This window comes from Primulina tabacum, chromosome 16, assembly GCF_025594145.1.
Source record: "Primulina tabacum isolate GXHZ01 chromosome 16, ASM2559414v2, whole genome shotgun sequence".
Lineage (NCBI taxonomy): Eukaryota > Viridiplantae > Streptophyta > Magnoliopsida > Lamiales > Gesneriaceae > Primulina > Primulina tabacum.
This window is the reverse complement of record NC_134565.1, coordinates 3,034,211-3,058,741: the sequence shown is the minus strand read 5'-3', so window position 1 is coordinate 3,058,741 and position 24,531 is coordinate 3,034,211. Positions and strand designations below refer to the sequence as shown.

General features: G+C 34.1%; 1 protein-coding gene and 1 long non-coding RNA gene across 6 annotated transcripts; one reads left to right on the top strand and one right to left on the bottom strand.

The window, feature by feature from the left end:
- Positions 1–11,751: 11,751 nt before the first annotated feature.
- Positions 11,752–13,596, bottom strand: LOC142529134 (uncharacterized). Its single transcript, XR_012815839.1, has 3 exons — positions 13,331–13,596; positions 12,686–12,734; positions 11,752–11,964 (listed from the first exon to the last, which is right to left on the bottom strand). It is a non-coding gene; the product is annotated as an uncharacterized LOC142529134 (long non-coding RNA).
- Positions 13,597–16,822: 3,226 nt separating this feature from the next.
- LOC142529610 (uncharacterized) lies at positions 16,823–21,684 on the top strand. Of its 5 annotated transcripts, XM_075635185.1 has the most exons (8): positions 16,971–17,246; positions 17,793–19,323; positions 19,618–19,869; positions 20,378–20,458; positions 20,823–20,922; positions 21,035–21,243; positions 21,425–21,524; positions 21,601–21,684. In XM_075635185.1, the coding sequence occupies exons 2-7, from the start codon at positions 18,133–18,135 to the stop codon at positions 21,482–21,484; spliced, it is 1,893 nt and encodes a 630-aa protein (XP_075491300.1). In that variant the 5' UTR covers positions 16,971–17,246; positions 17,793–18,132; the 3' UTR covers positions 21,485–21,524; positions 21,601–21,684. The 5 variants fall into 5 exon arrangements, with proteins under 5 accessions (XP_075491299.1, XP_075491300.1, XP_075491301.1 ...); XM_075635184.1 differs by lacking the exon at positions 16,971–17,246 and adding an exon at positions 16,823–16,945 and having other exon boundaries at positions 21,425–21,684; XM_075635186.1 differs by having other exon boundaries at positions 16,971–17,193; positions 21,425–21,684.
- The last annotated feature ends 2,847 nt before the right edge of the window (positions 21,685–24,531 follow it).

Below are 24,531 nucleotides of genomic sequence, written 5' to 3'. Positions count from 1 at the left end.
TTAGCTTAGTGAGAGCTTTTTCCCTTGTGTGATGATGTATTTGAGATTATATACATTATAATGAATTAATTTTGTCACACACACAATCATTCACACAAAAGAGAGTTGATCTTTAAAAGTAATTGAGTTATAGTCTTCACAAAAAGACATTAAAGATTGTATTTGTAGTTTTGGCATAAGAGAAGTTAAATATTATGCGAATTGTGAGGTTGGGGCCTACAATCGGGAGTCTGCCAGGAGTTTTGTTTATGCAAGGGATAATTCCTAAGTATAAATTAGTTTGTACAAAGGGTTATATAAATTAAAATATTCTAGTGAATCATTTCTAAGTAGAAGAAGGGGTTGTGTTACTATTTTAAAAATGTATTATTGAAGCATTATATGTGTCTTTCAAATACCAAAATATTGTACACCAAAATATACAATATAAAATGTTTCATCCGAACCATTTTTATTATTTCAACTTGCATTTTTTAAATGTTTTAAAAAATGATTAATCGGCTTTTAGAATAATTGTTTTGAGTTTCTTCTGCTTGATTTTAGGACCAACCATTTCAAGAACGAACTATTATAGCTCTTTAATCACAAAATATTTTAAAGTATTTATTCATCTACTCTAAGCACATCACTGATCTTAATAGTGTGCTATTTTGAGGATCCTATAGGTAAAGTTGAGACTCCGATTACTAGCATTGGCTGTTGGAAAGAAATTGAGGTGAGATAGATCTTTTCGCCTTATGAAGCTGAAGCAATTCTAGATATTCATTTGAACCATCGGGCTATGCGAATATTTGATTTTGGCAGGGGAGTTCTAAAGGGATTTACACTGTTAAATCAGGCTATGCGGTGGAGGTACGTGAATGGCATGGCACCTCCACAATAATCATGGTTGGTGGAAAACTCTCTGACGATTCGATATTCCACCAAAAGTACGCATCTTTATGTGGAGAGCAACTAGTGATTTTATTCCTGCTGTTACTAATTTGTTCTCGAGGCATATTACGACGAATGTGTAATATTTTTGTTGCTACAACTTTTCATTGCCTGATATTATGTCATGTGATCAAACATATTTGGAAAAACTCTATTTTCTGGGTTCATGTGCATAAGATGCATGCGGCTATTTTCTTAAAATGTTGTTTGGTTCTTGCCAAACCAATCAAGAGCAATGATGGACAACACCAAATCTTAACCATATTAGAGTAGATGTGGAGCGGGATAGGAACACATTCAATGTTGGAGCGATGATTCGAGATCGCTCTGGTGGTGTGATTGGGGGCAAAGGCAAGAGTGTGGAGGCCTAAGAAATCCGTGTTTGAAAATTTGCGGAAAATTTAAAATTTTCTCTTTAAAATAATTAAAATTGCCTCATTCATAAATGAACTGATAAATAAAGTTTGATGTTCAAAATGGCAGCGGAAGAAATTAAAATTTTCGAAATAACAGTAAAAGTTTATCCAATGATAATTAAAATGTTTGAGCAATCAAATAATAATAAATGCTGAACTGAGGTCCTCGGGTCCTACTACTGCCGACTCGAGCTGGCTCACTGGTCCCCGCCCTCGATCCCGACATCATCAGCACCTACAACAATCAAGTCTAGTGAGTCTAAAGACTCAACATGCATATATCGTAAATAACAAGTAAAAAATAGTAAAATTGCATGCAAGTGAAAATATCATATCATGAGGCATATCTAAAAATGTCGTGTCATGATTAATTATAATATGTGCATCACTGAACTGGGAAATCATAAATGAAAATGGTTGCTCCTTGGAGCCCTGTCATGAAATAACTTGTAATAATTTTCTGGTGAGATTATGGTCTACGCAAGTGGTCCCTGAACTAAACTGAACTGAGCTGACCGGTAACTGGCGACCGGACCGGTAACTGGCGACCGGACCGGTAACTGGCGACCATGTTTAATAATGTTTGTCTGATCAGACTAATGTCACAGTATACTGGGTGGTACAACTGAACTGACCGGTAACTGGCGATCGGAACTGGTAAATGGCGACCGGGTGAAGTACTGATAGTAAAGTGACCACAAGCAATATCGCATAAATCTCAAAATGAATATTTTTGCACGTAATATAATTAATTAACATAATTAAATATCCTGTAATAATTTTACTGATTGGATTGGATCGCTCTCAGGCTCGCTGCAACCTAAATATGCCATGAAAAATATGCAATAGCTTTTACTTGACCAACTATGCAATTAAATCTGAAAACTGAGACAATTGCGCCTAACGACTTCGTATTTAATCATGACTCCGTGTCAACCCGAACCAACATCGAACCATCAAGTAGTCATGATTAAAATACGCCTAAAATGATGAAATAATGCTCCTAAAATAGTGAGGGCCGAAATCTAGGTGAATGGAGGCCAAAACATGAAACGCTCTTTCGAGAGTCAATTTGGCACATCGCACCGTAAATTCTCGTACGACCTCAAAAATGATCCGAATCACAAACGGCCAAAAACATGACCTTCCTAACTTGATGGGGCACTGTCCAGTCCAAGGCCATAGGCTAAAAGCCAACCGAGAACTTGAACGAGCCACTGAACCAACGCATCACTTGCTGTCCACAAAATACAGCAGCATGCTTGCGTTTCCTTATGTCGTTTTCGAGACTACTGGCCATTGGGGCTTGAACCACCAACCAGAGGCTCTTATAAACATCCCAAGGAATGATTTTAACCATGGCTAAGGGCCCTAGACCAGCCACCATTCGCACCATTCCAGAAGTAACCCGAAAGTTCCAACCAAGAACACCCTTGCATGCGTGTGTGGTGTTGTGCTTCGTTTGCTGTCTCGTGTCGTTCCAGTGGCCATTTGATTGAACATGGCACGATCTAGACATCTAGGATTACGATATAAACCATGGCTAAGGGCCATAGGCCAACAAAGATTCACACCATTCCATAAAATCGAAACAACACATTCTGTCAAAACGAGAAGCCGAAGGGGTGATGGGGCAATTCTTGCGTTTTTAATTAAAAACCGAGTCACCATGGACCAAGCCTCCAAAAGGGCGACTTAGTCACGTCTTAGACATGCTAGGGAGATGTTCTAACCATGGCTATTGCCCTCATGGCAGCCAAGATCAGATCCATTCCCTTGTTGACAGCAAAACAGAAACTTTCGAAAACTCAAGTGGCCAAAATGGGGTGTTGCTGTCATTCCTTGATTTCGTCTAGCATGGGACTCAAACCAATGGACAAATATGTCCCTAACATGTCCTATTACATGCCTAGGAGCAGCCTTGGGGAGCCTGGAATCGAACCAATACCTGAAACCATCAAAACAAGTGAACCCGTGAAGAGCATCATGAAGGCCGAAATCTGTATCTTTTATTTTCTGAAATTTCCTTGGTATGATTCGGTTTTTGCATGGAAATGATGATTATATAATGTAAAAATAATGATAATAGGACTTGATTGAAGAGTCAAGGAAGAACATATGCATGCCTGGTTCGTTTTGAAAGAAAAACGAATGAATAAGACGACTCGGCGCGGAGGAGATGGAGCGCTTTTTCTACCTTGCTTCTACTCGATTCTTCCCTCTTGTTTCTGGCTATGAAAATCACGATTTCCTACTCTGAAATGGCTCTCAGATTTCGGTGGAGAGGGGGGAGAAATGGTGGTTAGGGGAGTGAGGGAAAGGTTGCAATATAAGGGGAAACATGCAAGACCAAGTCTCCTATTTGAAATTTGAATTTTGGTTTGATATCAAATATGATTTGTTGGGGTGTTTGTTGGATGAAGATGGCCGATTCCTACATGTATACAAGGCTAGGATGTTGGTTATTAATTAATTAATTAAGGTTGATAAGATTATCATGTTAATGAGTGACAAGGAATGGGTCAAAGGGTGAGTTGGCATAGAAATGTTGCTTAATCATCTAAGGGCCGAAAATTAGCAATAAAATGAAGGGGAAAACGTTGTTTATTTAGTAAATTTTTTTAAACCTTTAAAGCCTTACCTATCCTTTAAATAATTTAGTGCATTAACCCCTTAATTATGGAACTTAAATAAACTTATTTCCTACTCACCTCAAGTTGCTTAAATAATTCCTTAAACCTCTTTTTAACTTAAATTAACTTACTTGCTAGCTAAAATAAATTTTGGAAATGTTTTCTGAATCTTAAATTTTATCTCAAAACTCCAACTCCAGTCCGGCCTCATTGAATTAACTTAAATGCTAAAAATTTAAACTGCTACGGAAAATAATTAAATTTAAATACTCATGCAATAAAATCATTTTAATTTAAATACTAGAATTATGCATGGCTTATACGTAGTCTAAGTTACGGGTTCTACAAAAAGTGATTTGGCATCCAGGTTCAGTGATCATGAGTGCAAATCTTGTTGCTATACAGTTCAGTTTGATGTCTTGTCGGACTCCCTTCTAGCAGTTAATCAACCTTCAATGATTTTAGTCCAGATGACAGTTCAGACATTATGTCTCTTAATCATATGAGGTGAAACGCTAATGAAGCTACACACCATCTGGATCGTCATGTTTTGAACTTATCATCGAATATAGAATGGCTTCATGTTGAACACTGTTATGTGAAGGGAAAATATCTTCGATTTTATTCCACACTAAAAACCTTGTGTTTGTACAATGGTGAGTTTAATATACAAGAAGGAAAAACGTGGAACTAAAGTGGGACTAATTAAACGTGTTATAGTGCCTAACATTTTCATGCCTATGTGTGTATATGAACTAACACCAACTAACACTCCTCCTCAAGATTGGTGGAGATTTAAAACACCAATCTTGGACATCAAGTAGGTGTGTTGATCCTTTCCCAAGATTTTGGTGAAAATGTCTGCAAGCTGATTACTTGTAGGAACATAAGAAATCTTGAGCAACTTGGCTTGAATTTTTCCCCGTATCAAATGGCAATCGATTTTGATATGCTTCATGCGCTGATAAAATCTGTTAGCAGCAATTTGCATAACTACCATATTATCACAATACAAAGTAGCTGCTTCTATAATGGACACACCCATATCTCGAAGCAATCCAGTAATACATACAATCTCATAGGAGGTGGTTGCCATTGCCTTGTACTCAACTCCAGCGGATGATCGCGAAACGGTGCTCTGTTTCTTAGTCTTCCAGGACACCAACGAATCTCCTAGCTTCACACAATAGCCTATAAGTGATCTTCGAGACATAGGGAAGACAGCCCAATCTGAATCGCAATACGCAGACAAGGAAAGAGCACTATGAGCAGACAGCAAGATACCCAAACCAGGCATGGATTTTAGGTAGCGCACAACTCGAACATCAGAATCCATATGTGATTTCTTAGGTGAATGTAGGAATTGGCTGAGATTATGCACCACATACTAGAGATCGGGTCTAGTGACAGTAAGATATATCAACTTTCTTACAAGCCTTTTATAACTACTAGAATCTGACAGCAAGGAATCAACAGCATCTAGTGAAGCCTCTTGTTGAATAACCGAATCAAGTTTATGGCTTCTAAGCCTAATATTTTGCTCCATAGGTGTAGCACAAGGCTTGGCACCACTCAAACCCATTTCAAAAATCAATTCCAGTGTGTAATTGCGTTGACATAGAAAGATTCCCTCACGAGACCGGGCAATCTCAATCCCTAAAAAATATCGCAACGAACCTAAATCCTTGATATGTATTCTGGAATGAAGAAAAGTCTTCAGCTCCTTGATAGAGGCATCATTATCACCAGTTATTATAATGTCATCGACATACACAAGTAACAAGACTATGCAACTGACAATTTGTTTAATAAACAAGGAGTGATCATGTTGCGACTGAACACAACCTACATCATTCATAATGCTAGAAAACTTATGATTCCATTGTCTTGAAGCCTGTTTTAGCCCATATAAGGACTTCTTTTAACAAGCAAACCTTGGACTCCCATGTCTGCTATAACCCAAGGGCATATCCATATATACCTCCTCATCCAAATTTCCTTGAAGAAACGCATTCGTGGCATCCATTTGATGTAAATTCCAGCCTCTAATTGCTGCCAAGCTCAACATACACCGAATGGTCACAAGCCTTTCCTTGAATCTATCCATGGTTCCATCATGTTTGTGTTTAATTTTGTACACACACACACACCCTATCGGCTTCTTATTGGCAGGAAGGTCAACAACATCCCGTGTATAATTGGATTCAAGGGATGCAAGTTCCAAATCCATAGCATCTCTCCACCACCTAGGATCAGTCATAGGTTTATCATAGTATTGGGGTTCTTTTCAGAAGAAATAGAGGCCAAAAAGCTTTGATAAGCTAAATTTGAATTAGGATAATTGGACTTAGCTAAATGACTATGTGGCAAGGTTGGACAAGTGTAGTCTTTTGTTCAAATAGGTGATGTTGTGTGTCTAGATGATCTTCGAAGAAGTGAGGGATCTGGTTCAAATACAGGATGTTGATATGATGAAACATGATCATGCTAGACAATGGGATCATAGGGAAAAATTGGGGACTGTTGTTCAGGCTCAGAAAAAGGAAATACTCACTCATGAAACACCACACCTCTAGAGAAAAATATCCTGTCATTATGAAGGTTAAGTAACTTATATACGTTTTGTGTATTTAAATGAGGGAATTTTATGAAATAAGACTTCATGAGGTGTTTTGTTTCCTAAGAAGGGAGTAGGAGTGCGGTTAATCAGATAGATCGCTGCTAAAACACAATCACCCCAAAAATTTAATGGAATAGATTACTGAAATCTCAAGACCCGAGCTATGTTCAAAATGTGTCTATGATTTCGTTCCACAACACCATTTTGTTGTGGTTTATATGGACAAGAACTTTGGTGTATTATGCCAAGAGATTGAAATAAAGCTATGCATTCCAGCTTAAAGAAATCAGATGCATTATCGGTGCGAATAATTTTGACTGACATGTTGAATTGGTTTCATATGAGCAAGAAGAAGTTTTTAAGGATTCGTAGGACATCAAGTCAGGAGTGCATCAAAAATACCCAAGTCCCTCTAGAAAAATCATCAACTATGGTAAGAAAATATCTTTCTCCATTGTATATTTTCATTTTGAAGGGTCCCCAAATATCCATGTGCAATAATTCAAAAGGACACGAAGCTTTAGAAGTGCTTGCACATGGAAAACGAAGTCGGGTTTGTTTTTCATTGTGGACATATAGAGCAATGAGGCATAGAACCACATGTAGATATGAAAGGTAAAAGTTTTATCCTATCAACAAATATATGACCCAAACGTTGATGCCAAAGTGAATCACTTACTGAGGAACAAACTAGTGTATTATCAAGTGTCAATGTATTATATTGAAGCTTAAAACTAGAGGTAGGAACGTGAGATAATGAAGAAAAACCAGAGTGAGAACCGTTTGTGTTGTCCAAGAGATAAGTCTGTTCCGTTCTTTACCAATCCCCATTATCTGTCCAGTCTTGAGGTCTTGAAACACACAAAAGTGGGGTAAAATGTAACATAACATTGATGTTTTTTGGTGAGTTTAGAAACAAAAAGCAAATTGAATCTAAAATCAGGAATTTGCAATACTTTGCTCAGCATGATTGAATATGTAAGGGTTACAGAACCTGCTATACTAATGGAAATCTTACTGCCATTTAGCAAACCATCAGTCCCAGAAGAATCAGCTATGGATTCTAATTTTGCAAAGTCAATGAATCTCCTACCATGTGCTCATTCGCACCAGTGTTTATTATCCAAGAGACCTTTGGGAAATGAGATAATGCCTTGTACCTTCCATATCCACCATATGTTCATGAGGAGTTTCATCATTACACTTTCCCAGCAGCTTCAAAATCTCAGCATATTGAGCTTGACTGAAGATTGGAGCATCATGAGCCGCTTCTATTGGTATGCTAGATGAGTCACGCTCAACCACATTCGCGTCAAATTGTTGCCTTCTATTCTTCATGACTTTATGAGGAACACCTTTACCTTGAGGCTTGAATATTTTATGACCTGGAGTATATCCATTAAGCCGATGAGAAGTAGCTCGCGTGTGACCATTCCAATTGCAATAGTCGCAATTGAGAACTTCCTTCTGTTGTGGGTCTCTTCGACTTTGATTAGAAAAAAAATACCGTAGCTGGAGCTTCTGCAGAAATCATAGCTTGATGAGATTCTTCTTGGGAGATTATCGAAAAATCTTGTCCCACAATCAGTAGAGGAGTCATAATGAGAATTGGGCTTCGAATCTGAAGATAGCTCTCATTTAATCCCATCAAAAACTGAAGTAGCCGCTGTTGTTGATAATATTCAAGATATTTCCCAGCCGTTGCACACTCACAAGAAGGCAGAGTAACTAAGGAGGAGTATTTATCCCATAATTGTTTCAATTTGCAAAAATAGACTGAAATTGTACTCTCTCCTTGTGTGAGCCTTCTGATTTCTCAATGATTGTAAGAAGCCAGTTGTTGAGATTGGATGCAATAATTGTCTTTGCTATGAGAACAATATAAATGTGACGTTTCTGCTGTTTTTCGGTTTAAAAAATTAAAATTATATAGTTACAATCCGTTATTAGATTTAGTAAAACGAAAAGCGATATGTCCTAAGAATTATTTTGTGGACGCAACAATAATACCAGAATAATTATTCTACACTCCACATCTTTTATTGAATAGAATAGAATATTTTGTGCGTATATATATTTGATAATAGTATAAATATAGTTGTCATGTTAATATTTAATGGTTTAAAAGATAACGCAACACACATCGCTTTAGGAATATATAACGAGTTCGATAATTCCATTATGAACCTTTATCCGGCCCATTTATTCAACAAAACTGGGCTTTTTTGGGCTTTAACAATTTGTCTCATGGGCCTCACATGCCTAATTTTTTGAAAAATAAATGTTAAAATGTGTGTTTACGAATTAATGCTTTTGAAAATATTCCAAATTGGGCATCCCATAAGTAGGGATAAATTCACTGTGTATAGAGAAAGGGAAGATGAGACGCCCTAATCACGAATCCAAAGAATCATATATCAGTATATGACAAAATATGAATCATTGGATTTAAAAGTTAGATATTATCTTTAATGTAGCTTGAACTCACCCTAGAGAAAAAAAAAAAAAATAAGATTGATTATGGTCCTTAAATATGCTTGGTATGGAATAGCGACGTACTTTGTGGATACATCTTCGACTTGATCTATGAAAATTATTATTTCTATGTTTAAAGTATTATTTTTCAATCATTTTTTGTTTGTTATGTTATGAAAAAATATTGTGTAATATATGTTAATTTGAGCGAAAATTATTATTTTTTATGTCAAAATTATTAATTTTCACAGTATGTGCGGACAAAATCATTACGTTTCACAAAAACCTACTATATCTCAATATCTTCATCATGTGATAATAGGAAATGAAAGTTAGAATTAAGGGGAATTAATTTGACACGATCATCCTAATAATCATTACCAAAACAATTACTTAATAATCACGTTATTCATATAAATCACAATGAGCACTGTGTGACAAGTTCATCCAAAACAATATTGATATGGGAAATTAAATTCTTCATCATTGGTCAAACGGTTAGATATCCCTTCAGGATGACACATACTAAATTTATAGCGAAGATGTGTGTGTATAGATATATACATAAATACATATTTTTTTAAAAGAATGAAACAAAACTATGAAAGTCATCACTTATAGTTATATATAAATTGTTATGAAAGGAAAGAAACAAAACTATGAAAGTGATATATATATATATATATATATATATATAAATTGAGAATATGATTATAATATTTGAGTTTCAAACTCGAAATATTCGACTTTATATATACAGACGATATTTTGAGTTTAAAATTAAATTATAATAATTATATTATCAATTTATATATAAAAAAATAAAGTTATATATTTATTTTAACGAAAAGAAACAAAACTATGAAAGTCATAACTTCATTACTTATATATATATATATATATATATATATATATATTGATATATAATTATTATAATTTAATTTTAAACTCAAAATATCATCCCAAACTTTATATATATATTTAAACTCAAAATATCATCCCAAACTTTATATATATGTCTATATATATAGTCATATACATATATACATATATATATATATATATATATATGATACGTTACATCAGATGTTAGGTGCAAGGTCGAATTATCTCATATTATAAATACATGTATGTAATATGTATATTAAACAAGTTGTATAATTTATATTTGATAATTTGATGCTCCACGAGGGCTTTACGCTTGTGAGAGCACCCACATTGGTGCATTAATAGATAATTATTAATACCAGTAATATTAATGCACCAATGTGGAGATATACATTATTAATCTTGGATGTCATGTCAGCATAAAAATTCATCATAATTAATCTCATTAATTCACATGAAACAAAAAAGCCAAACGTCTCTTTTGACTATATATATATATATATATATATATATATATTATTTATTATTTTTATTTTGTTCTGAAAAATAAATCTTTCCAAAAAAAATATTTTATTTAAAAAACCAAATGATATCAAAGAGTCCAACTGATTTTTTCATTTTTAATAATATTTTAATCAATATTGAAATTAAGTTATTTTTAAAATAATAATACTATTTATTTTCAATAATATTTAATGTAAATTTTTAAACAAAATTAGAAAGATATTTAATTAATATAAAATAAAAAAGATGAATACAGTTAAATTGCTCTAATTAATTAAATTACTAGTTTTTAAAAAAAATGTATTTGAACTTTTAATTCTTAATTAATCACCAGATATAATAATTAACAAATAGAATATGTAAATATTCTCCAATATAACACAATTACCTTTATTATTATTATTTTTGTTATTATATGGTATCATTAATATCGACGAATTGAATTCTTGGCATGGCATTTACTCTGTCAATTAAATATTCGTATTTAAATCTAAATTATGGATAATAATTTCTTCCCGAACACGATGCAAAATTTGATACTTGATCTAGAGGAGGATATGAAATAGATCTTTTACTCGTTTAAATAGATGAATGATCGGGTATGAGTATTTTTGGATATTAAGATGAGAAGTAGGTCTTAAAGAATATTACATATATGATATATTCGACCTGAATATCTGATTAAATTAATATTATATTATATATAATTATAATTATATATATAATATTAATTTTAATATGATTTTGTTGAAGGATATTATTGGATAAAATGAAGAAAATTATTAATATATTATTATTGTTATTTTTATAAGATAACGATGTTATGAGAAATTATTTATAATATTTCGTTATTTTTTATATAATATTTAATTTGATAATTTTTATATTTATTTTTTTCTTTATTGTTATCATCAATCTAATAAATATTATATATATTCAAGTATAATCTGACCTAATATTTGAGTTTAATTAGAACACAGAGTAAGTGTGAGCCCAGTTAGTCTAATGACAATTAATGATCAAACAATAATGGTTTGATTTAGATTTGCAGCGGAAATGATTTAAAATAATTTAAAACGGACCTCAGGGCCTAGAAAAATTTCGGACATGACCTCCCCGTAAGTAGGACATCCCGAAAACTCAAACAGCATTTTATATCAAAATATACTCCAACTAAAGTCATTAAAACAAAACCAAAGTCAACAACCTATAGCCGCACTGGCCAGGACTAAACAGAATTTAAAACTTACCAAATACTCGCCAGATCATTAAAATCACAGACTCGCCTCAGAACATAACCTAGAACAATCAAATATCAATACAGATACACGGGGCATCTCCCCGGCAAATAAAATACAATACAAGACTGAACAAACTCAAGACATACATATAGACCAACTGGGAGACTCCACTGAACAGAACCAAGCAATCCAACCTCAATCCCGAGCTCCACTGGCGGAACCTCGGCCTGATGCTGCAAAACGACTCGGGAGATCTACCATGGTGTCAATAGCAACCACAGCAGCCCCCCCAGTAAACAACTGAGGTTAGGATTCTGGTATGAAACAGTTCAACAATAACAACAATAAACATAAATCATGCATAATCATATAATAAAATGTAATATGCAATGCATGAAAGGCTCAACGAATAACCGGGATAACAGGAGCCAACAAACGGTACGATAACAACTGGAATAATGCTAGAGCAACAACAGAGGGGAGCTACATCGTCATGCAGCTAAACCGCCCTGCCAAGTATGCGAGGTATGCCAAGCTGTGCTGAATAACACCCCTGACTCGGCCTCCATACAGCTGATACGATATAACAGGATGGCACAACAAAACGAACTAGATGACACAATCCCAGCGCTCACCTCAAAAGGCTGCACTAACCACGGGATTGTTCAATCACATCTACGGTCTCATGTGTATAGGCCTATCAGCCACACAATGATCCCGAGATAAACAACAGTGCCAGATAACAACGGATATCAACAATGGGCTAACAAGAACGATAGGGCTCAACATGAATGTCATAACAGTATGTCCGATGCTAAATGCCAATAATATGTCACAATAATAAACATAGATCACAACGAAGACATTTAACAATTTCCAACAGCCAACAAGTCATACACCCGATCAACGTAACACAGAATGACAATTAAACATAATTTATGTTTTACCGTCGTATGTTACCGAGCTGTAATATACATATACCAACTTGACAATCCAATAACAACTTCACTTCAAGACCCTTGGCCTAAACAAAGCAACAATAAACCGATCATGAACTACATTCCATACCAATGTCCAATTTGGCACAAAAGAGCATAAAATCCGTATCTCGCTCAATATTAACTCAAATCAATATCCGTCAATTGGAAATGAAAGATAACTCGAATATCTAACTTTTTCTAGAAGAAACTATTTCCAGAATCCTAATAGATAAATCCCAGAATTATCAAGAAGACACTGCCACTCAACATATTTTCGGGTAGAATCTCGTACTGAGAAGTGTCGGCAAAATGAGCATAACTTGCTCAATTCTTAATGGAATTTAACGAATCTTATATCATTACGAATATAACACATAGCTATACAACTTTCTTTTGAATCATAAGTCCAGAATCCGAGCGCATAATTGACAAAAACTCGAATTACAGTAGGTGTCCTGCACAGCACCATTTCAGAATTCGATTTGACATATTTTGGTAGAAAAATCATATCAATTCCGTTTCTTATCCAAATTCGATGATTCTAGCGGCTATAGAAAGCTAACAAAAAGAGCTAAAAGTTCTTTTTAAGTCATTTCACAAATTCAAGTTGTAAAAATCGCAGCAACACCAAAACTCTCACCCCAAAATCGGAAGAATTCGCGCAGAAACAGAGCACCGGAAGAGCAGCTTCGATCTACCCGAATCCTTGCTCAAACTTCGCGATTTCTGACTTGAATCGAAGCCTAGGATGTTAGGAAGACACCCCTTCAGACCGATTGAGATTTGGACGCCGGACGGAGGAGATATCGCGACTTTTCTGCGGCTGCTCCAAGGGTTGCGAAAATTGGTTTCCTTCTTTCTTCCTTTCTCTCTTTCTCTCGTTTTTTTCTTCTTTTATTTTGAAATTTGTGTGTATGTATATGTATATTTATATATTGTATATTTGGTTACTCAAATAGTAACTCAAGCCCATTTATCCCGGTCTGAATTTATTTTGTTCTCGTATGTTATTTAAACTCTATATGTATTTTTTTATATCGTTTTAACTCCGATATTCTAAAATACATTTTTTTAACACACTTCTAGAATTTATTTGGCATAAATAATTATTTTAATTTACAACTCAATAATTATTCTAATTATGTCAAATTACCGGATAATTAATTACAGGGCCTTACAGTAAGCGTACATGTTTTGTACTTGGTTCAAAATTTTTGATATTATAACTGATAAAACTCATTTACAAAATTTTTTAAAAAGTTTAAATTATATTTCTCCTTATATTAAAAATCTTACTGAGTATTCTGCTATATTATATGATAGATTAAAGAATTTTTTTTTACTTTGGTCTAATAGACATACCGAAGCTGTTAAAAGTATTAAAGAGAAAGTTAAAAATCTCCATTGTCTTATGCTTGCAAATCCCCAATGGGATAAAATTATAAAAACTGACGCTTCTGATATAGGTTTTAGAGGAATTTTAAAACAAATAGATCCCAAAACAAAGCAAGAATATCTTATTCTTATGGTAAATGGAATAATGCCCAGAAAAATTACTCTGCAGTAGCAAAAAAATTTTTAGCTATTGTCATATGTATTTTAAAATTCAAGATGATATATATAATAAAAAATTTAATATAAAAACTGATTGCAAATCTGTAAAATTTATGTTTATAAAATATTTTAAATATGATGTTTCTAAGCAAATTTTTGCAAGATGACAAGCTCCTTTTGATTTTGACATTATTTACAAGAAAGGTGAGTATAATCACTTATCAGATTTTTTAACCCGAGAATATTTATCTTAATAATCTTATTTACAGATATGAGTTCTCGAAGAAGAGAAGATTCCTCTTATAAAGGAAGATGTGGTAGAAGAAAATCCCCTAATATTATTGTTCAGCATGAAAAACAGAGGCTTATAGCCTAAAATATTTCTAATTCATCAGCCGATAATACTGAGCAAAATGATTCGTTATACGATGAATTTCAAGAATTCTTGAAATAAAAACAGAGAAATATTACAGATTCTCAGTCTCAAGCATCATATGCTAATATCATTAAAAATGATGAAGGTGATTCAGCCATATATATAGAAACAAAATATCGAGATTTAATTCTTTTTATAGAAGAAAAATATATCCAATGGGAATAAACTCCATAGACTATCATAGAAAGATATTTAACCAATATATCATATGTATATGGTTATTATAAACAAAGAAGATTTTATGAAAATCTTCTCTTATCAATTAAAAGTATTGAAATAACTAACTTTTACAGTAATACTCAACAGAAAGGAGTTATAACTTCTCAAAATTTATTATAAAAAAGATTATATATATCGAAGAATGTGGTATATCTCCATTAGTAGAAAAAGAGTTTTATTCCAAGAATTTTAAATTTAATTTTTGGGATTATATTGAGATTTTTAATAAAACTCTATTTTATGAAAAAAAAAAACGAAAACATACATGGTTTTTAAAAATCTATGAAAATATTTTTCATTACCCAGTTGCTAATTAGTTTTTAAAATGGTGGAAAATATTTGGTCTATCAGCAAAAATTTTGTCAGATGTTTTCATAAAACCAATGAATAGTTGGTTAAAGGTTTCCTCAAGTATTAAAAAATCATTTTCAGATCAGTGGATCAATGGAAAGACGTTATGTCTGTTCTTTATGGAATTCAGAATCTCATGGATATAAACATGATAATCAGAATTTGTTATACTGATGAAGGCATTACCTGCTTATGGAGGCCTAGTTCTCAAAATTTTGAGACAAATTATTAAGAGATGACCCTAATACAGGAAAGCTCTATGGCTTCGAAATCCTTCAACATATAGAAGAAAAAATTTCTTTATATCAGAAAGATTTAATAAACAACAAAAAAAAGAACAAGATTTGATGCGTTCAAGATTATCACTTATAAATATTCTGACATCTATTCTAAAGAGAAGATGATCGAAGTCTATATTGATGAGATGAATAAATATCTTTATAATAATATTGGAAGTTCAGACTCCAATCGGATAAATCTATGGCTTCTGAATCAATCGAAAATCAATTCATTCATTTAATGCAAATGCAGAATGATCAAAATCCAGAGGAAGATTCCCAATTTCTCTCATATTAGTGATATATTTAAAAATTTACAAAATCCAATAAAAAACAATATCAAAGATGATTAAAATATCCATCTTTAATAACGACAAAGTTGGTGGAATATCACTGTTTACTTTTGATTTTGTAACCATGTTACTATTTTATTTTATAAAGCATTGTAATATTTATATTTTTAGTCGGAATCGGAGGGTTTCATGTCCGGCTCTTCCCTCTATATATAGGTTATTCTATGTTCTTAGAAGTACACAGTCGAGTTTGTTCCCCTCTATTCTCTCACCCTAAACAATCCTTCTTAAGAATCTAAATAAAAAAGCTTCAAGTTCTGAATACAATTTTATAAATTTACTTTCTTTTTTATTTTCTGTTTATATTATAATTTTTATGTGTTATAAGATTAGCCTAAATGATAGGCTAAAATATTCGTGCTAAATCATTACCTAACTATGACATGATTATATTTATTATTTTTTTTACTTTTATTAAGTAAATCCATACCAAACAAAATCGACCAAGTTGTTTTTTTTTTTATAGTAAATTTTGTTTTTAATTTGATTATTTAATTTTTAATTAATTACAAATGGCTAAACCCTCTTGAAATTAATGAAAAATCACACTACAATTTAAAACGATAAAACAGAGCAGAGCAAGCCACCAAATGTCTCATATTTAGATTCTTGGTAACTGGTGATACTAGTTTCACGAGCTTCGATAATATTACATTATATAAATTCATATAAGAAAACTTTTAATTTAATTATAAATAAAATCATTATATAATGTTGAAAAAATTAAAATATTTTAAGAAACATAAACAAAAAGCTAAACAGCTCACATAATTCAAATATAAATAAACTTCGCGTGACATAATATATTTATATTCATGATATAGGCGTAACAAAAAATAATAATTTTGACATAAAAAATAATATTTTTTATAATTCAGATTAAATCGGAGATCGACTTTAAAAAATTGATTCACGTGAGTTTTTGTTTTCAAATAAAGAGAAAAACACATATATTATGTGTGTATATATAAGGAAAGAATTACTAAAACCCAATAACAAATTTAGACAATGGAAAGAAACGGTGAGAAACAGATGGAAATGCGAGGAGCCGCTAGGAGAATTTAGTATGATAATATTGACTTCATTTTTCTTTTTCTTTTCTTTTTTCCTTTTCATTTACATGTAATCAGCATTCCTGATAAAAACCAATACAGAAAAATTAAGTAAATTGATAATCTCCAGATAATAATCACAAAATGCAGTCAGTGGTGCGTCCTGGGAATATTTTTTTCGGACTTTTATGCTTAAAGATTGAATCTTTGACTGTTTTTTTTTGTGTGGATTGATTCTCCAGTTCTTGTGGCGTTTCGCGGTATATTTTTTGTTCCCATTGATGGTTGTTGTTCTTTTGCATTGTACAATCGGGTAAACACTTGTTCAGATTTCTGATCGATGCAATTGATGATGAATAGCTGTTTTTTTTTTTTTTTTTGAGTTCTTCCCATTTGAGCCTAAAGAATTTCTGGAGTCTTTTGATTTGCACGTATTTCGTGTTTGATTCATTCGTGGAAATGACTGTGAGGAGAAACACTTTCTTTCTAATTTGATTTCTTAATGTTTATGATGTCGATTTTATTGCACTGAAAATGGAGATGATTGTTGCCTTTTCTGAGCAATTTCCGTGGGAGTATCAGTTTAGTTACGGATCTAATGAAATTAACATTGTATTAATGGAATTTAAAATCCTGCAGTGGACCTATAAGTTCTGCTTATGTGTTCCTTGTGTATCTGATTCATACTGGATTCACGGATTCATTTTGCTCTTCTTCCAGTGAAAAAAATTCAAGTTGAAGCAATTCTGTTATGCTATTATAGCATTGAATATTGAACAATATCATGTTGTTCTCCGCAGTTATACTGCAATCAGGATATGATAATGTGATATACTGACCATTTATGGAATTTTTTCAGGATAGATCTTGTCACGGAATAAATGAAGCCAGAACATATTGTGATATCTTCATATTTGATTTCGTGTTTGAGTTGCTTGGTTGTTCAAATGGATTGATTTGTGGAAGGGCATAGGCAGATAGAGATTTTTTGCCGTTTGCCTGATCTAGTTCTTGTAGGTACATTCTGTATAGTTCTTGACAATTGAAATATGGTACTGATATTCTATTAGCTTTGCCTACACCATTCTTAGTAATCAGCAACATAAAAAGGCTAGAGGATGTTCTCTTGCGCGACTAGTTAATCGTCAAAGCAGAGACATTGTTAGTGAAAAGGAAGTGGTTAGTTTACCAGTTTAATCATGGGATTGCCTCAAATTTCCTTAGGCAAGAACGGCGAAGAAGGATCGACATCGCCAAACACCATCATGCGAGTGCCTTCTCAACTTATCAGTGTAACTAGCTTTGACACAAGTAAAATAGAAATAAGTAGCTCAAGTAATCGAATGTCTGGGGACATCCTATGTACTTCAAGGGAACTTGTAAAAAATCCTGACACTTGTGGTTTTCACAAGGACGGAAAGCCGAAAATGTACAAGTTGAAGATTGATTCAAGAGGGAAGAACCGTTTCATATCTCATGATGGTGAAAACGATATTCAAAGTCCAGTTTCTAGGGTAATAGGTTTTGAACCCAGTGCATCAATTCGCAACTCCAATCCACGCGAAGATGAACGGCCAGGTATAGATCCATGTAGTGCAACTGAAAATTCAGGTTCTGTTATTAGGAAACGGCTATTATCGCCTTTGAACGGCATGCTTTTTTCTGATGAATTTAGTGGTGAACATTTAGAAATTGGGAACACATGTAATCAGTGTAGTTTTCATGTTACGGGTGGCAATCATAACTTCACCTTGAAAGAGAACAAAAAGGCTCACATTGGCGACATGGACTATGCTGGTCCATCAATTTTGTCCCCACCTATATCTCTAAGTGGTAATAATGATTTACGAGAAGAAGATTGTAAAACAAGCTCCAAGGTTGTCTTAGATGGTACTATGCTTGGAAACTTTGAACCGTTTGAGAATCTTCCGTCCTCATACCATGATGTTAACTGTTACAAAGCAACAACTGAAACACCATTTACTAATGAGGTAATGGACTTGTCTCGGGATTTTATTGTGTCTCCGCCATTATCTCTGTCTCCTCTTGGACCAAGATTTTGTAGTAAGATCAGAAATTCAAGATTATCCTGGGATTCCAAGATAGAGTTTGATGAGAGGTATATTAGTTTTAAGGATGTGGAGCAGTCTCTGGAAGGAACTTTCTCTAGCATTTTATCTTCTCATAAAGATAGTAATTCTATAATGGCGAGCAAAGTGTTCAACAAAGATGAAAATTTTCCAATGAACTTTGAGATTTTGACCCCTGAAACAACTCAAAGTGCCAAGTTGGGTAGAACTTTAAGTGGAATGTCTGTTAGAAGATCCTTGGTTGGTTCATTCGAGGAGTCATTGTTATCAGGTCGATTAGCTTCTGGGGTGGTCAGCCAGGTACGTGCAATTTTTCTTCAATTAGTCCTCAAAATTTAAGTGTAACTGTAAGAAAGGATATATTGTTGTACCGAAAACTTTAATGGATATCAACTGTGATCTTTCAAAATGCACAGCTGCTCTAGCATCACTTCTCAATTGGTGTGCAACATATGTAATCACTCCACAAGCCCCTCCCATTAACTTTCAATTGTAAAGATTCATGCAACATATAATTATCCAAGAGGCCAAAAAGCCTTTGAGCATCATATATCTAGTTCCGCTTAATTTTTCCCTCCTTTTTTGTCTGGGCAGAAAATTGATGGCTTCCTCGCGGTTCTGAATATTACTGGAGGGAAATTTTCTCCTCATCCACAGAAACTTCCATTTTCCGTAACTAGTGTAGATGGTGATAAATACTTGTTGTACTACTCCTCTATAGAGCTCTCTGACCGTTTATCTGCACGCAAAAATGAAGGTCCAAGATTGAAGAGAAGCCTCAGTGCTAATGGCTCGTCTGATGAAAAATCACGTCTGAGCATACCTATGAAAGGGCGCGTACAGTTGGTACTGTCTCGCTCTTTTGCTCTTCACACCCTGAAATTAAAATGGTTTTTCTTGTGCACAACATAAGTGAACCTTCTGGACAGTGGACACATAAAGAACGCTTCACATGAAGCTTCATCACTTAGTTTCATTTAAGTTCGATTAATATAATGTTGTTTAAAATAGGGAACAAGATTTTGTCTAAATCTTGAACGAGAAGAGAACTTCCATTTAATTATTTTCCCTATGCAATCTCCTTGTGCTAAATGGGGAGTATATAATGTAGAATGCATGAAATAAACTGGAGACTGATGGAGATATGCCTACATGCCAATTTTAATAATATTTCTTTCGAGGAGAGGAAATTTATCATCATTAAGAATTTGTCCTGCCGACATGATTTTGATGTGGCGCTTAACAATGTTAAACTGATCTTTCAAGCCCACCAACCTATTTTACGACTGCAAAACTACTCGTGAGCTGTAATTAGTATGCCTTTCAGCTACTGATAACCGGATTTCTTGTGCAGGTCCTAAGCAATCCAGAAAGAACGCCAATACATACATTCTTTTGTAACTACAATCTGAGTGACATGCCAGCTGGCACGAAGGTTCGTGTATCTAATTGTTTCTGGAATCACTCCACATATAGCTGCCTTAATCACAACCATTGCAGGTATATACTATGATGAGCGTACATGGCATATTCATTCCGGAATGGTGTCTTGAACTCTGCTGCAGCTTGTCATTTTCTGATAACGCTTTGATTATCATCTGATCTTTAGTCAAATTCTCATAATACAAAATATTAGTTTAATTTTCTGGTAGTAGCTTTTGTAGTTTTCTTGCTTAATATCTGGCAGCTAAATAAAATTTTATACTTGGTTCATAGTGTAGTCAAAATATGTTTCCCGACATGTACTTCGTTCAATTGAAAATCAAAATCTCAGCGTGATCACCCATTTCATTTAATAGACATTCCTACGTCAAAAGGCCACTGTAGGTGTGGATCGAAGCGGAGATAAAGACTCTAGCGTAATGAATGATGGTTCACTCCCCTCAAATCCAAAATCAGGTATTTCTTTTGACAAGTAGGACCGTGTTTGCTGCTACACATGGGTCTGGTTGTACATAACAAAATCAGATAGTAACATTGTAGCCCGTCAAAGATTAATACGAGAATGCAGGTTCTGGTGTTCTGCGGTACGCACTACATTTGCGTTTCATATGCCCCCACCGAAAGAAGTGCTTGAAAAGAGGTCAGAAATGCAGAGCCGGTCCATCTTCTTTTCCTGTAAGCAGAGGCTTGGACACCGAAGGGGAACGCCGATTCTACTTGTATAACGATATGAGAGTGGTATTACCTCAGCGGCACTCAGATTCAGACGAGGGCAAGGTACGTGTATTTGTACTCGATTGCATATCATAGACATATTTTTTTGTAAATTCTCAGGATATTAAACATGTTTAAGATGGCTTGATATGATTGGATTATTTTTTGATTGCTGCTGCATCCGATTAATTCTTGCTTATTGCTCGATTATCATTTTCTTAAACTCGTTGGTTCGATGATGCAGTTGCAGGTCGAGTATGATTGTCCCTTGAATCCGAAGTATTTCGACATAAGTACATGGTGATCTTGGCCTGAGAATTCAGTTCATATGTACATAAAGGCATGTACAATTTTTTTTCCCCTTGAAACTAACAGGTGCTATAAAACACACCATTTCCCTGTAAATTCTTGTCAAATAAGCTGCTTGTCATCTGTTCATTTAACTGAATGAACAAGAAAGAACGTTTATTCAGAAAAAAACAAGGAAAGAATGTATTTTGGATTCCAAGTGAAATTGATAATTTCCTAGTATACTGAGGGGGAAAAATGGAACCCAAATTTGACATAAATTTCTATTTACACACACACACACACACACATATATATATATAATTTATTATAATAACTATAAGTAAATTTTTTCTTTAATCAATTATATAAAAATAAAAAGTATTCTAAGTCATCAAACCAATAATTCTTCTACTTTAGAAATTCATATTCCTACAACATTTCGGTTAAGTTTTGCAAAAATAAAGATTAAAATTTATTGTTAATTATAATTATTTTCTCGATTATCTTTATTGAAATCCCACAGGATTTTGAGCACAGCGGTATCATATGGACACGAATATTATGAAGGCCAAATTCCAAAGACAAGGAAAAGATGCAAAATGAGACGTGTTCCGTCAATTTCTTTACCCTTTTTCATAAAGAAGTTTGGAATAATGCCAGAAATTTGATTTTGCGTTGACATTTATTTTCAAGGGCCCTTTTTCGTGTCGTTACACAGATGAATATAAAGTTTATTTTTTTTGAGATGATCTCACGAAAATATACTTGAGACTGGTCATTCAGATCAATAATTAAAGTTAAAAATAACAAATAAAAAATAATATTTTTTTATGAATTGATTCAGTTGGAGATATGTCTCACAAAATTGACTCACCGTGTCAGGAGAGTTTTTGCTTGTAGTTTAATAGCTCGTGGAATTGGATGGATGATCTTGGTGAAATTTAATTTTATTCATTTAGTTTAGATTAGATAGCACACGTTTTTAGTCAAACGGGTATTCTAACTTATCTTTTGGAAATATTTATGTTGAATCTATAAATTTCTTCGTGATATGCTTATCAAGCTAGAAAAGGAAATTTGAATATATTCCTCTTTAGATTTGTCAAAACCTCATGCATGCATGGTAGAAGGAATGTCAAAATGGCATAATTGGCTCCGATGGGTCAATTTTCAAATCGAATATCAATGGGTATACAAATTTAACAATTTCATTTCTTGATCATTATTCATAGTTTTAACTTCTTCTTTTTGGAAAGTAAACTATTCACGTTCACATATTTACTATAATATAATTTAAATGATGTTTATATTGATGTATGATTTAATCAATATAAGTACACCATAGTCATCAAAGTCGATGTCCACTGGTATGGTGGTTTTGGTCCCTCACAGTAGAGGACCTAATTCCCTTTTAAAAAGAGGATGAAGATCACACAAAAATTCTCAAAGATATGGAAGTGCCCCTTCGAAATGCCAAGATATATTATCTTCTAAATCTTGTTAAATTCCCTCTATATAAAGCTTGCATTTGCAACAACATTTCCCATCATTGAGTCGCAAAATGTAGTAAGGAAACATATATGTATATAGGAAGAGAGGTCTTGTATGAAGATTAAGAGCCAGTTTGGTAGCCAAGGATGACTTGCCTAATGCTTTCAAGAGATTAGGAAATTTTCAACCAAATCGAAACTCGTTCGCTCTGAGTATAAAGTCGATTGAGCTTCGTCCCTAGGCGGCTTCTAGGCGTCGTCCGTTGGCTATCCAGACGGGTTCTTGTTCATCATGCATGACCATCTCTTCTACTGACCATGTTCTGGGAGCAGCAATCAACCAAAGTATACAGTGGCAACTGGCAAGGAATATTTTTTTACTCGTTTACTTGAAAAGTTGAAATCCCAATAGCCTAAAAAAATGTCAATGCTTAAACTTGTATAAAGAATCTAACTAAATTGTATTTCTGACTTGAACGAACCAAAACAGTCGCTAATGTTCCAAATTTGAATCCACTAAAATTGCCCTAGAAATTTTGATTTCAGTTCTTAACGAAATCTTTAGTCTGATATGTCTTCAGAAAATGCTGACTGAATTCCATTCAAAAGAAGCCTCGTGATCAAGAATCCTGCAAAAGAAATTCAAGAAAACTATATACAGAACTTCTGGATGTAGCGGTAGATCTTCCAGCGGGATCCAACTGGTGAAACTCCCATATCCTGGAGGTCTTCAAGAGTCAAAAACTGTAAAACCTCGTCATCGACGTCGTGAAACTCGAACAAGGGCGTATACTTGCCCAATCCCATTCGATCCAACCATACCCTGAGACGATCCATACTGGTCTCGTCATCGTTTTCTTCCTTCATCGTCCCCGTGTCCAGCTCCGGGTCACTGAAGCCCCGACTCTTCCCCGGATGAGTCCGGCGTTGCTCATTTCGATCATGATCATCGCTCGAATTGTCATAGCCGTTATCGTTTTCAGGCGAAAGATACAAGCCAGAAGGATCTTGATTTTCGGGTCCTGAGTCCCCATTGATAGCCTTACCAATTCCAAATCTTCCATCTTCTTCTTCTCCTTCTCCTTCTTCTTCTTCTTCTTGATCTTCTTCTTCTTCTTCATGATCTACCTCTGCTTCGGTTTCTTGATCACCATTATATTCTTTATACTCACCCGAAACCCGGTCACCGAAACGCAAAGGATCAACTAGCGGCTGATGCAGATGCCGCTGCAACATTTTCCGAAAGCGTAATGATCTGCACGGTAACACGACGTTCACCGGAAACCTTGTCGGGCGACTCGGGCCTCTAGTTCGCGCCATTCTTGAGTTTCGTCTTCTTTATCATGCATTTACGCACAGAAAACATAAGAGGCGCTAGATCATATATAAAATATATTTGAAGCTCACTTGGGCCCCGAGATCAGCCCGAATTAAGGATTATGGGCTCTCTTATGTTGGCCCCGGGATACCACTCGTTGGGCTTCTATTTGGTTTTATTTTGGGAGAAAAAAATTGTAAAATAATTATTAATTTTAAATTATTTTAAAAAAAAAATTTCGTAGAGACGTCC